The sequence below is a fragment of the Lygodium microphyllum genome, chromosome 1 (assembly GCF_053477565.2).
Source record: "Lygodium microphyllum isolate KBCC chromosome 1, Lygodium_microphyllum_v1.1.10, whole genome shotgun sequence".
Taxonomy (NCBI): Eukaryota; Viridiplantae; Streptophyta; class Polypodiopsida; order Schizaeales; family Lygodiaceae; genus Lygodium; species Lygodium microphyllum.
In genome coordinates, this window is record NC_141135.1 from 8523482 (window position 1) to 8535697 (window position 12216).

The 12216-nt window shown below is 45.4% G+C and overlaps 1 protein-coding gene across 2 annotated transcripts; it reads right to left on the reverse strand.

Annotated features, from left to right (window-relative positions):
• Positions 1-6238: 6238 nt before the first annotated feature.
• Positions 6239-9504, reverse strand: LOC148040825 (glucan endo-1,3-beta-glucosidase 11-like). 2 transcript variants are annotated; one of them, XM_087667756.1, is made up of 2 exons: positions 8888-9504; positions 6239-7681 (listed from the first exon to the last, which is right to left on the reverse strand). In XM_087667756.1, exons 1-2 carry the CDS (start codon positions 9018-9020, stop codon positions 6447-6449), a joined length of 1368 nt encoding a protein of 455 aa, XP_087523882.1. In that variant the 5' UTR covers positions 9021-9504; the 3' UTR covers positions 6239-6446. The 2 variants fall into 2 exon arrangements, with proteins under 2 accessions (XP_087523882.1, XP_087523961.1); XM_087667835.1 differs by lacking the exon at positions 8888-9504 and adding an exon at positions 8288-8881.
• Positions 9505-12216: the final 2712 nt, after the last annotated feature.

Below are 12216 nucleotides of genomic sequence, written 5' to 3' on the forward strand. Positions count from 1 at the left end.
ACTTTTGATAGGCTGTTCCAAATAGGGCGTACCACATGTCAAAAGGGAGCTTATGACAAGCACTTTCAACCTGTGTAGGATGGGCATGCTTGAGATTTGAATAAGTACAAAAATGTTCTAAAACAGTGTGCAGTCTGTAGGCAGAGGGTGCTCAAAGGAGGCATGACAGGCTAGTCTTCTAGCCATTGGCCTCATGGAGGTAAGGGAATTCACAGAAAATGGCTATTGGGCACCAAGAGGCTTCTTCCAGGGGTAGAACTTGCCATTTGATGAGGTATTCTTTAATGGATCAAGACGATAAGTGCTTATCTCGCTGCCCAATGATTGCTTTAAGAATATACTAAGTGATGCCTTGTTCATCTATGGGGGGGAGTTCTTCCACATAGTCCAATGAGGAGTCCACAACGGGTTTCAGTTGGCTAACATGAAACACATTGTGGATTTTGATGGTAGGGGGGAGTTCTAAGTAGTAGGCAAATCACCAACTCTCTTCAAGATCCGATATGGGCCATAGAAGTAGTGAGCCAACTTGTTACTACTACCCTCTTTGAAAGTCGAGTAGTGGGACTTAGGCACCTTCAAAAGGACCAATTCCCCTTCTTGGAATTCCAAATGCCTTCATTTCTCATCAGCATAGAGTTTCATGTGTGTTTGGGCCTTCTGAAGGTTCATTAAGTAAGGCTTGCATGTGATCCAACTCTGACTCTGACTCTGAGGATTGATCTTATAATTAAATAATATTGTAGGGAGGGGAACCCTATACCCATATAATGCCTCAAAAGGAAAAAATCCAATGCTAGAGTGTGTAGAGTTATTATATGCAGACTCAACCAAGTGGAGCCATGTATCCCAACTGTGTTGTACATCATGGCAAAAGTGCCTCAAATATGTCTCAAGCCATTTGTTCACTCTTTCAGTCTAGCCATCAGTTTGAGGGTGGTATGCAGTGGATGGAGCAAGCTTGGTCCCCATGGAGGTGAAAAATGTCTACCAGAAGTTTCTCATAAACTTTGCATCCCGATCACGTACTATGACTTGTGGCAAGCCATGCAACTTGAAGACATTTTGCATAAACCGAATGGCCACTTGAGAGGCAGTGTATTGGGTCTTAGTGGGGATAAGTGGGCAGCTTTGATGAGACGATCAACTACCACATAGATACTATTCCACCCTTTCCTAGTCGCAAGAAGGCCAATGAAAAGTCCATTGTGATGTGACTCCATTTCCCTTCAAGGATAGGGAGAGGCTGCAAGAGGCCAACAGGCCTGAGTATACTGTCCTTGTTCTATTGGCATGGAACACATTTGGTCATAAAGTCCTTGACATCCCTCCATAAGCCTTTCCAATGAAAGCTCTTGGCTATTTTTTCATATGTTTTGAAAACACCCAAGTGACCAGTAGTGGGGCAAGAATGCACCTCTTCCATTATCTTCTGCGTGAAGGGGGAAGTGTGGGGGATGACAATCTTGCCATGGGACCAAATAAGGCCATGCTTGAGCTGATATTGGGAGTTTTCAGCCATGACCCCATGTGTAATTTTTGAAATATGTGGCTGAAGTGATCATCTAACAAGTAAGCCTCTTGAAGCTCTTCAACCTAATCACTGTGCAATTCAAAGATAGCGGATACTCTACATGCTCACATTCGAGAGAGTGAATTGCACAGTGATTAGCTCTTCAACCTAATCACTGTGCAATTCAGAGATAGAGGATACTCTGCATGCCCACATTCGAGAGAGTGAATCAGCCACAATATTATCCTTGCCCCGAGCATGTGAGATGTCAAAGACATAATTCTGTAAAATTGCCACCCATCATCTTTGCTTGGGAGTCAAAGTGAAGTGAGTTAAGAAGTACTGGAGGACTCAATGGTCGCTTTTCACATGGAAGCAGCTACCATACAAATAGTGGTGCCGTTTCTTGATGGCATGGAGGATGGCCAACATCTCCTGGTCATATACATCCGTTTGCATCTCCTTCTCATCAAGTTTGAGGCTCTCAAATGCAATCATACCATGCTCTTGCAATAATACTGCACCAATACCTCGGCCACTAGCATCGCAATGAATGGTAAATAGCTTAGAGAAGTTAGGGAAAACAAGGATGGGGACTGAAGTGAGCGCATCCTTTAATTGTTTGAAGCTATGATCAATAGTGGCATCCCAAAAGAAGAACTCCTTTTTTAAGTGATCAGTCAAAGGTGCTACAATGGTGGCATAGTGCTTAACGAAGCATCTATAGAATGAAGAGAGATCAACGAAACCATGCAAAGAAGTGGTGGTGAAAGGAGTGGGCCAATCTCTAATACATTGCACCTTCTTCGAGTCAGCCTGTATGCCATTTTTGCTCACAATGTGTCCCAAGTACTCCACAAATGTCTGCATGAAGATGCATTTTCTCTCCTTAGCAAAGAGCCGATGCTCTCTCAATATGTCAAATACCCTTCTAACATGTGTCAAGTGCTCCTTGGATGACTTGTTGTAAATGAGGATGTCATCAAAGAAAACAAGCACAAACTTGAACAAAAAGGGTTGTAGAACTTTGTTCATGAGGCTCTAAAATGTGGTGGGGGCGTTAGTCAACCCAAAAGGTATCATTAGAAAATGATAAAGTCCACGATCAGTCCTGAAGGCCGTTTTATTCTCATCTCCTTCCCTCATACGAATCTGATGGTAGCCAAAGCGCAAGCCAATCTTAGTGAAAAAACATGCCCCTTTCAACTCATCCAGCAAGTCATCAATCCATGGGATGGGGTAGCATTTCTTCACCGTGATTTTGTTCAAGTCCATGTAGTCAATGCACGTGCAAAAGGAGGCATCTTTCTTCTTGACTAATAGGAGGATAGGGGATGCATAGGGGGAAGAACTCACTTCAATGAAACCCATCTCTAACAACTCCTTGAATTGCTTTGCAACCTCTTCACACTCACACTTGGAGAGTCTGTAAGGGGGATTTTTGTTTACTGGCTTGGAATGGGGCTCTAAGTCAAGTGGGTGGTCCACTTGTCTCTAATTGGGAGGACTGTAGGCATCTGAAATAGATCATTGTATTCCTCAAGTAAGGCTTGCAAGGTTGAATCATTAGATACTGCAAAAGCTGATCAGAATTGTCCTTATTCAATTGAAGACAAAGATTTGTGAGCATTTCTTAAACTCCCTTTTGAGTTGCTTTGCTGTAATGAGCTAAAAATCAGTATGATCTTGAACTCCCTCTAGCTGGATAGGCTACATAAGTATCATAAACTCTATGTAGAGCTGAGAGAACTCCATAGCAATTTTCCCCAATTATTTTAGCCAATAATAGCCCAAGACAACATCAATGGGGCCCATATCTAGGGCAATCAGATAAACCAATGCCACATAATTTTCAGCCAAGCATAAGGGAACTGCAGGACATACATGTGTATTGATTTCTTTTTCTCCATTTGCTACTTGGACCTTCAAGGGGTGGTGTAGTGCCATAGGGCTGCATTTCAGCTGGTTCTATGGCTAATTGATTAACTAAACTGTGAGTGCTACCTCTATCCACAAGGATGAGTACATGCTTTCCATTGATACTGCCTTGAATGCAAAGGGTGTTGGGGCTTTGGGAACCCGTCTAAGCGTCTAAAGAGATCGAGCAAAGGAAAGTGGTAGGTGGGTAGGATGTCAAATCAAGTATCCGTGAAGGATCACCTTCTGGGTTGAGGGAAACCCATCCTCCGAGTCATAGAATTGCTTGTGATCAACATCCTCCGTAGCCTCAGCCTAGTGAGTGGGCAGGTCATCCTCATCATCGTGCCAATCTTCCATGACATACATGCTATGAACTTTGACCTTGGCTGTCTTGTATGGGCATTTCGAGGCACGATCAACAGTGTACTTATCTCCACACTTAAAGCATAGGCCCTTTTCCTTCCGTTCCTTCACAACATCTAGGGAAATGAACCGTTGCCTATTGGATCCATGGGAAGGTGATGCAGTGGACTATTTATTTTTAGCATACTGAGCCAAATGATGTCCCAAAAGTGCCTATTTTTCTTTTAGCATGAAAGGCGAGGTAAGTGGGTACTTTGGGGTTGGTATTGGGCATAGAAGTGCCTCAGAAACCACCTCCATATGGGGCTGATCATGAAGGAATGCCGGAATATCCAACACCTTGCTAAAAATTTTCATTCTTACGGTACTTTCTGGCATATCTCTTAGCTAATTCAATTGTATCAAACAGTGTGGTAGGTTTTTGGGCCATGACATCTGCTGATAGGCTCGGTTCCAATCCATAGATCTACTTGTGCAATTTAGCATCATCGCTAATGCTCTCCACATACATGGTCAAGTTCATGAACTGATTTATGTATTCATGTACAGTGAGGTTATGTTGGTCAAAGGTGTACCACCGTCTTGCCAACTGCTCTTTTTCCATAAGAGACACAAAAACTTGGACCATATGCATTTTAAAATCTTCCCAGTCCAATGAATTGTTGATTCTCTCGATTGATATAGCGCCACCATATGTGGGCAAATCCTTCCAAGTAAAGAGAAGCAAAAATGATTTTCTGATCATTGGTGCGAGGGAAGATATTGAAGTAGGACTCCAACTTGGACGTCCATTTTTCTAAGTTAGATAGTGAGGGAGATTGTCCATTGTACTTTGTGAGGATGATCTTGTCACATAATCCATTAGGGCCATGCTGCCCATGGAACCCTTGCGGTCCATACATCTTGTGGTGGCCATACATGCCTTGCTATCCATACATCCCATGTAGAAGTGCATTAAGTCCATGTTGTCCATTATAACCACACTGTCCATGATTGCCATGCTAGCCATTTGTACCATGTTGTCCCTGGTGGGGCTGATTCATATAGGGTGCATGAGGGCTCCTAGGGAGAGCGGGGGAAATTCGACCAAGGGTGGGAGAAGGCCTCAATGGGATATTGGCTACATGTTGGACGGGGGGATTCAACAAGGGCTCATCATGCACATGAGAGGTTCACCAATGTTGTAAGTAGAAGGGGAAATTCCCTTAGCACCAAGTATACCCTATGGATTGTGCAATGGTTTTTGATATTATGGAGGACGTCTAGACTCATGCCTAGAGTCATTGGCCTTCTCTTGGGATGAAGTGGTCGCTAATTGAGCAACAAGAGTAGTGAGATGCTCCAAGGTCTGTTGAGTCTTTGAGTTTGAGAGAGCCATGTGCTCGATTGCTTCATCAAACTTGGACATCATTTGGCAATCCCGCTTGTTATAGTATTCCAATAATTGAAATATACATTCAATGTACTAGTTAACCTTGAAAGCTTCAATGTCAATCCTCAAACCTATTGAGCAACACCTCCTTGTCTCGATCTCCTTCACCTCATAGGTAGCAATATGGATGCCTCTCTACCTCACAAGCCTCAAGGATGTGGCTGTGATACTAACTGAAAATATAAAGAGATCCATGGAGGCTCATAAACAATATAGGCCATTAGTTTGAGGAGCAAAGAAAACCATATACTTCTGTTGCATGATCTTGCCTCTCTTAAATAGGTACAAGAGTACATTGGATACATTGTGTTGGGTCTAATTTGACTTGCCACTTTAGATTCTTATCCTTCAACTCATCATCCTCATCTCTCCACACTCTAAAGACTAATTCATATTAAATTTGAATATAAAGAAGACACCACTCTCACATACGCTATTTATCTGTGAGTGTTTAAAACTGCTAATAAGTAGTAGAAAAATGTTTTACATCCATCATATATTCAACTATACATTTTATAATATTAATGAAAATCAACGTTGCAAAGAAATAATATATTATCATATGTATCTTATTTTTTCATGCATCAACCCTTTTGTGAAGTTTAAGTCTTGAACCATTGAGTTGCTAATGAGTCCCAACATCTAAAAACCAAGCTAATAAGATTTTGTGATTAAATATGTTACTTTATATGTTTTATGGTATGATTTTTTTGTGTGTATGTAACTATGGCTTGCATAGCTCGTCCCTCCTTGCTAAGGATCCCTAAAAGCTAGGCTATACAAGGCCTAAGTTTAGTAGGGCATACAACGTTAGACTCATTCAAATTTTATTGATGTATGGTATGTGTTCTCATTAATCTCGAAAAAAACAATGGAGCATCCCCAAAATAACATGTTTTTTATTAGGTGTTCTATGGTTAGGCCCCTTGTATGGAAGTTTTGTGGAGATGATTTATTGTGTGAATTATATGAAAGTATTATTTACAACATTACCAAAACCACCAATAACGTTTGTGAAGTTCATTGCTTAGTTTTTGTTGTCCGCTTGGAAGCATCCAATGACAATAACTTGGTTGGGGCGATACGCCCGCTCCTCACGGCGTTGTGCGCTTGAATAACATGTGAGAGCCAAAAAATCGACGATTTTTCGCTCCCATATTCATTCATGCGGTGATTTTTATAATTAAAAAAAGTGAAAGGAAAGAATAGCAATGAGGATTAGTGACTGTGGGAGCCGAAAATCGACGGGAGTAGGGCGATGGCGGAGGTTACGAGGAGGAGGATGAAGGAGAGAGGAGGGGAGAATGCAGAGGGGCAGGGGGAGGAGGAGGAGATGGAGCTGTAGAGGGTGTAAGAGCTAGCGTAAGGAAGGCCGAAGTCGTAGGCGGGGGAGCCGTCGGGGTTGAAGAGGCCGTAGTGGCGCTCGGAGGAGGGGCCGGGCTTGAGATCCTCGTTGAAGAGGGCGAAGACGAAGGCCTGCAGGGGCACGGACGGCCGAGCGGGGGTGCCCTGCCCTGACGCCAGCCGCGCGATCAGATTGGCGTTGTACGCCTGCGCGTTGGCCAGCATGGCGCCCGGCTCATCGGCGTCGCCCGCCGACGGCCACCCGGTCTCCGACACCACCACGGCTACGTCAGCGAACCCGGCGGCCTGGAGGGCGGAGTAGATGGCATCCACCTGGGCGTCCAGCATGTTGTAGTACACATGGCCGGTGCCGGGGTCAGTGACGGTGGAGGACGACGTTGCAGCGGCGGTGGAGGTGGTGGTCTGCACCGACGATGATGATGACGTGGAGGACAGGGTGGAGGCGCCGACGGCGTACTGGAGGGAGACGCTGGAGGGGCTGGCCTTGTAGGCGAAGAAGGGGTAGGCGTTGATGAGGAAGGGGGCGTTGGTCTGCGAGAGGAAGTGGAGGAGAGAGGAGAGGTAGGGGAAGGGGGAGGCGGCGAAGGCGCCGGCGGAGGGCGGGAAGGACGCCGAGAGGACGGCCAGGGAGTGGGCCGTGTTCACCTGGATGTTGCTGCCGCCGCTGGCCCCGAGCCCAGCGTCGGAGAGGGCCTGGTCGAGGTTCTTCATGGCCGGGAGCAGGTTGGCCATCAGCTGCGTGTCCCCCTCGGGGCTGTACACCTCGTTGCCCACCAGCAGGGCCTCGATCTGCGTGGCCGGGTAGTAAGGCGCCACATTGGCCTGCACCCAGGCCGCCGCGTAAGAGGAGCTGGCGCTGAGGGGCGCCACCTGGTCGTTGCCGATGCCCACCAGGAGGGAGATGCCGCTGTTGGCGAACGCCCTCAGCACAGTCCTGTCGGGGTTGTAGATGCGCGTCCTCGTCACGCCGATGCTCTGCAGGATGCCCACCACCTGAGTCGGCGTCGGGAGGTTGTCCGCCACCATCCCGTAGTTGATGCCCAGGTAGCTGCCGCTGCCGCTGCTTGCGAAAGTCGTCGCAGCCGTCCCTGCCAATGTTTGGCCCAATCAATTGCCCGTATTAGCTTAATTCCAAGACGACAAAATTCCATGGCTACACCTGCTAGCATACATCACAATCCCTTCCCTTTTCGTACAACATCCAATAGCTGAGGAATAATAACTCGACCTTGCTAGTACCCAGATTGACTGCTTTCAAAGGATACAGATCATTACACATTCGGCAAAGGGAAGCTAGCTAAGCAATGCTATAGGTTTTTTTTTAAAAGGAACTTTTCCCGAATCCCACTCCCACTCAAAACGATAGCAAGCTTCCCTTCACCTAATCAACTCTTAACTTCTAGCTAGTTTTATCGAATGCCTCACGAAATGCCTGTCCTATAAATACTTGCTTGCACCCTTACTTGTGACGTGTGCGAAAGATCTAGCTACGATTAAGATTTGAGAATTTCAGGTTACGAAAGGACACTAAGATGTGATTTGCTTGGACAGCTGTTGTCAAGAATGATGGTGGAGAAGATTGTCAGCTTCAAGCAAACCAATAACACTGCCTAGCACAAGCGACTTACTCTATTGGAAGTGCTTAGAGTAGTCGAAACAGAATAAGGGGTTGATGTATATATAAACGAACCCACCCAAGAGAATGTCTTCTCTATTGGATTTTTCGAGAATGTGTTCTCTTCGATGCTCGCATTTGAAGGGAAAAACTGAGGGATCGACTGAATAAGATTGCAGCTTTCAAAAACCATTAATGGCAAGTTAGACCGATATTTATCAAATGTGTCTAAACAAATGCCTCCTTCAGGCGGTCGCTGTCATGATACAATATCGTGCAACTATTACTTGAATCTAGCATCGTTGCAGTTTGCTCTAGCGCAACTGAACTTTCAACAAGTGAGTCAGTGATCTGACTGAAGTACCTAAATGCGGTCCCAAAATTTCCCAAAGAGATGCTGGCTACTCTGGACAGTTCAGTCGCACACACAGTATTTCCAAAAGATGTGAGAGATCGTTTCGAAATTGGCTACTTTGGGCAGTACAATTCAGACGCATTCATCTAGACACACAAGTATGTGAGGGATCGATTCGATTTGCTGACTCCACGTTTAGGAAGTGGTTGGCTAGTAAGCGCCAAATGGGATCTGAAATTGCGATTCTTGCCTCGAAGAAACAAGCACACAAACCAAACAGGGACCGAGATCGTGCAGGTATCGTGAGGAAAGGTCGATAGATACCCGTTAATACGTTGAGGAGGAGGAGGGTCAAGCTCCAGCTGATCTGCACTACTGCTCTGGAGGCATCGGCTCTCCTTCTAGTCCTGCTAAGACATGCAGGACAGTAGAGGTCGTCCTGCGCCCCGACGTGCATGATCTAATTCTAGCAGTGCGCCTCTTCTTCTTCTCCCTCCTCTTCCTCTTCTTCCAACTGCCCCACCTGGCCTCCTCGATCCGCTCCCCCGCCTCCAGCTGGCTCCCCCTCGACTTTGCGGGTGATCAGAGCTTCTGAGCCAGGCCTCCTTCCCTTTCTCCTCCTTTTGCCTTTCCCGTGGCCAAAAGAAACGATATAATCCCACACATCCACAGACGTTTATTCACAGCCGCTGCCGGCTAGCTATCATCATGAGGTTTGGAAAAACATTAAAGAAAAAAGGTCTATCTCCTCTCCTGTAGCTGTGTGATGACCCGAGATACAAAAGATTTTTCCAAAATCGGACAGTTCCAAACCGTCACATACGCAGACGCTCCAGCTCCCATATCAGCTAATATGGCTCTGCGTTACTCGGCAGGCCACTTATTCCTGCGGTTGCATAATCGTTGCAGCTGGAATGGGTATTATTAGGTATGGTCCGGCCCCCCTCTCGACCTCTAATTCCGACATAAAGTTGGATGATTGGATCGTGATCAAAAAGGTGCTGGCACCACACGTCACACAGGAATCATATCATACAAATGAAAGGCCTATGGGCCATGGCTACCTATTGCTGATTCTCGCTGCTAGATACGGTTACGTGCCTGCCTCGTGATAATTATTGTAGGTTTACTAATCGTTCGCGAAAAATCCAAGGGATGATGCACCATCATGGCATCGGATTTCCAATCACTGGGGGGTTAAACTAATCTTTCGTGCGTGGAGCCGCGCCAGCCTGGCCGCCGCTTTTTTTTCCCCAGAAAACAACGCCCCTCCGCCTATACACCTAAATTCATCCTAATACGATTGTGCAGTTTGTGCTTGATACGTCACCCGCTCAGTCCACTTTGATGGCTGAAATGTCTTATTGCACACGCGCATCGAATGCAAAATGCGCACGACAGCGATGCCCCAGACTCCAGAAATACTATTAAATCAGTAATTCAAAGGCAGACCCAATGTCCCCATTCCTATTAATCCCAGGCATACGTACCTACGCAGCCTGCGGTGCATTATTAGAGTCACAGATCATTATGGGAACATTAGCTACACAACAAGAAGAAGAAACGATGCTGCACCGCTCACCCATCTCTCTTAATTGACACATTGACAGTGAAACAGCAACAAATGTACGAGTCATCCTCATCGTTTTTGTTATTATCATATTCGACGGCGATGGCGAAATAGGGCACGATTCTCGCGCTTTTGATTAATTCTTTGTTAACATCAGGATATAACATGCATCATGCGGTGAAAAATCAGCTTCAGCTTAACTAGCCTTCAAGCTTACGAAAAATCAACCATGTATGGATAAGATGCCGTAATTTTGTCAATCCATGAATAGGTCGGCTGTCGGCAGTTGGGCGGCTCACGTTGCCACCAACCAGACCAGAAAGTATATATGTTTTATATTAAAGCTCTACCTATCTTTCCAACCCACCTCTTTGCAAATTGCATCCTCTCACGATTTTGATTCAAGCTGCCACGACTGATCACCACCTTTCTTCCCTCTGCTCTCGCGACTTTTTCCTTTTTCACCTTTTTCACGATCTTTTGACCTGACGCATCACAGTCACTCCCTCCTTATCCTGTGACCATCATGATAATAGACTTTATCCCTTTTACGGGCTACCCTAAACGCCTCCTATTCTCAATTGTTCAAGTCCTTAGGGTAGACGGCATTACCTGAAACCAGTATTCCCCTACCCGCCTTCTTGCCAGGTCTAAGGCACGATGCAATTCTTGGAGTGGAGACTCTAGAGATTTTGATACTTCTTCTTCCTTATTATTGCTATTTTTGCCCATTTGAGAGTTCAAGACTTCAACATAGAAGTTTCTCCAAGAAAATGCCCTCACCAAGAAGAAGTGGAAAGAATCGGCTCCAAGAAAGTGAGTAGCACCCAAAAAAGATATTAGGGCGAGAGTTTTAGGTAAGTGTGCCATGTGGGGGTGGGAATGTGTGTTCCCCTCACATATCCATATGGTCTACTAGGGCCATTGGTGCTACCTCCAAGGCATCCATCACCCATGTAGAGGTGACTCTTTGCATGGCTAAGGTCGTCCCCAAGTTTTATCATTTGTAAATGCTCTCAAACCCAAAACCATCCCTATCCCTCAGGCTTTTCTCTCCTTTTGGCAAAACACTACTACCCACCTTCCCAAGAGTCAAGATGAGATTTGCATCTCCTACCAATCTCAATATAGGGAAATTCGCTCTTCAACCATGGGGCTATTGGTCTACACAACCTCTACCATGGAGCCCCCCACAGCATGCACCAAGCTTCCATCCCAACCATCAACAAAGCTTGCCACGTGCTAACACAACCCCTCCGATCATCCCATTAGCAAACAGTGAATACACCTCATGTCCCAATAGGAAAAGTCAAGAAGAAAAGACTCTTAGAGCTACAAGCTTCTTTGGTAGTCACCTAACCACTAGCAAACAACAAAACCCCCCAAGATGAACAAGCAATTTTTTTTTAATAAGATGAAAATAAAGGTGTGTATTTTGTCTCTTTCCTAGATGAAGGATGGAGACATTGTTTTATCCAATACCAATCTAGTACTCTAATATGCTTGTACCATGGATCTCGACCCCTTTTTTAAAACCCTTAGGTCTTGGATCAAAGGAAACTCACATTCCATAAGAGTTAGAAACATGTTTCCCATATATTTACCTAACAACTACTTTGGTTTCCTATTTGAAACTCAATCCATGGCAATAAACATTCCAGGGTATGGCCAATGGATGTTCAGAAACTTGCCTCTCACCTTGTTGAAATGGCATGTGAATTTTGACCCTTTGGATCCAAAACTTAATGGAGTTCTTATCTAGGAAAAATTCCCTAAATCTACCTAACTTGTTTTACCCCTTCCTAACACTACAAGGATTTAAGCTTATAGCGACGCGGGTAGCGGCGTCGCTAATAGCGATGCTCCACAGGGAAAAAAAACAGGCTGAAACCGAGCGCGGCTTTATTTCACGTTTTTGCGTTTTGTGTTTTGAGAGGGAGAGCGACCGTCGTGAGAGAAGGAGAGGAATAAGACTTGCCGCTGCTTATTTGTTTAGGAGAGGAAATGAGAGAGAAAGAGAGGGAGAGGGAGAGGGAGGGAGAGTGCATTCTCTCTCTCCCTCTCCCTTTTGCTTTTGGAGAGT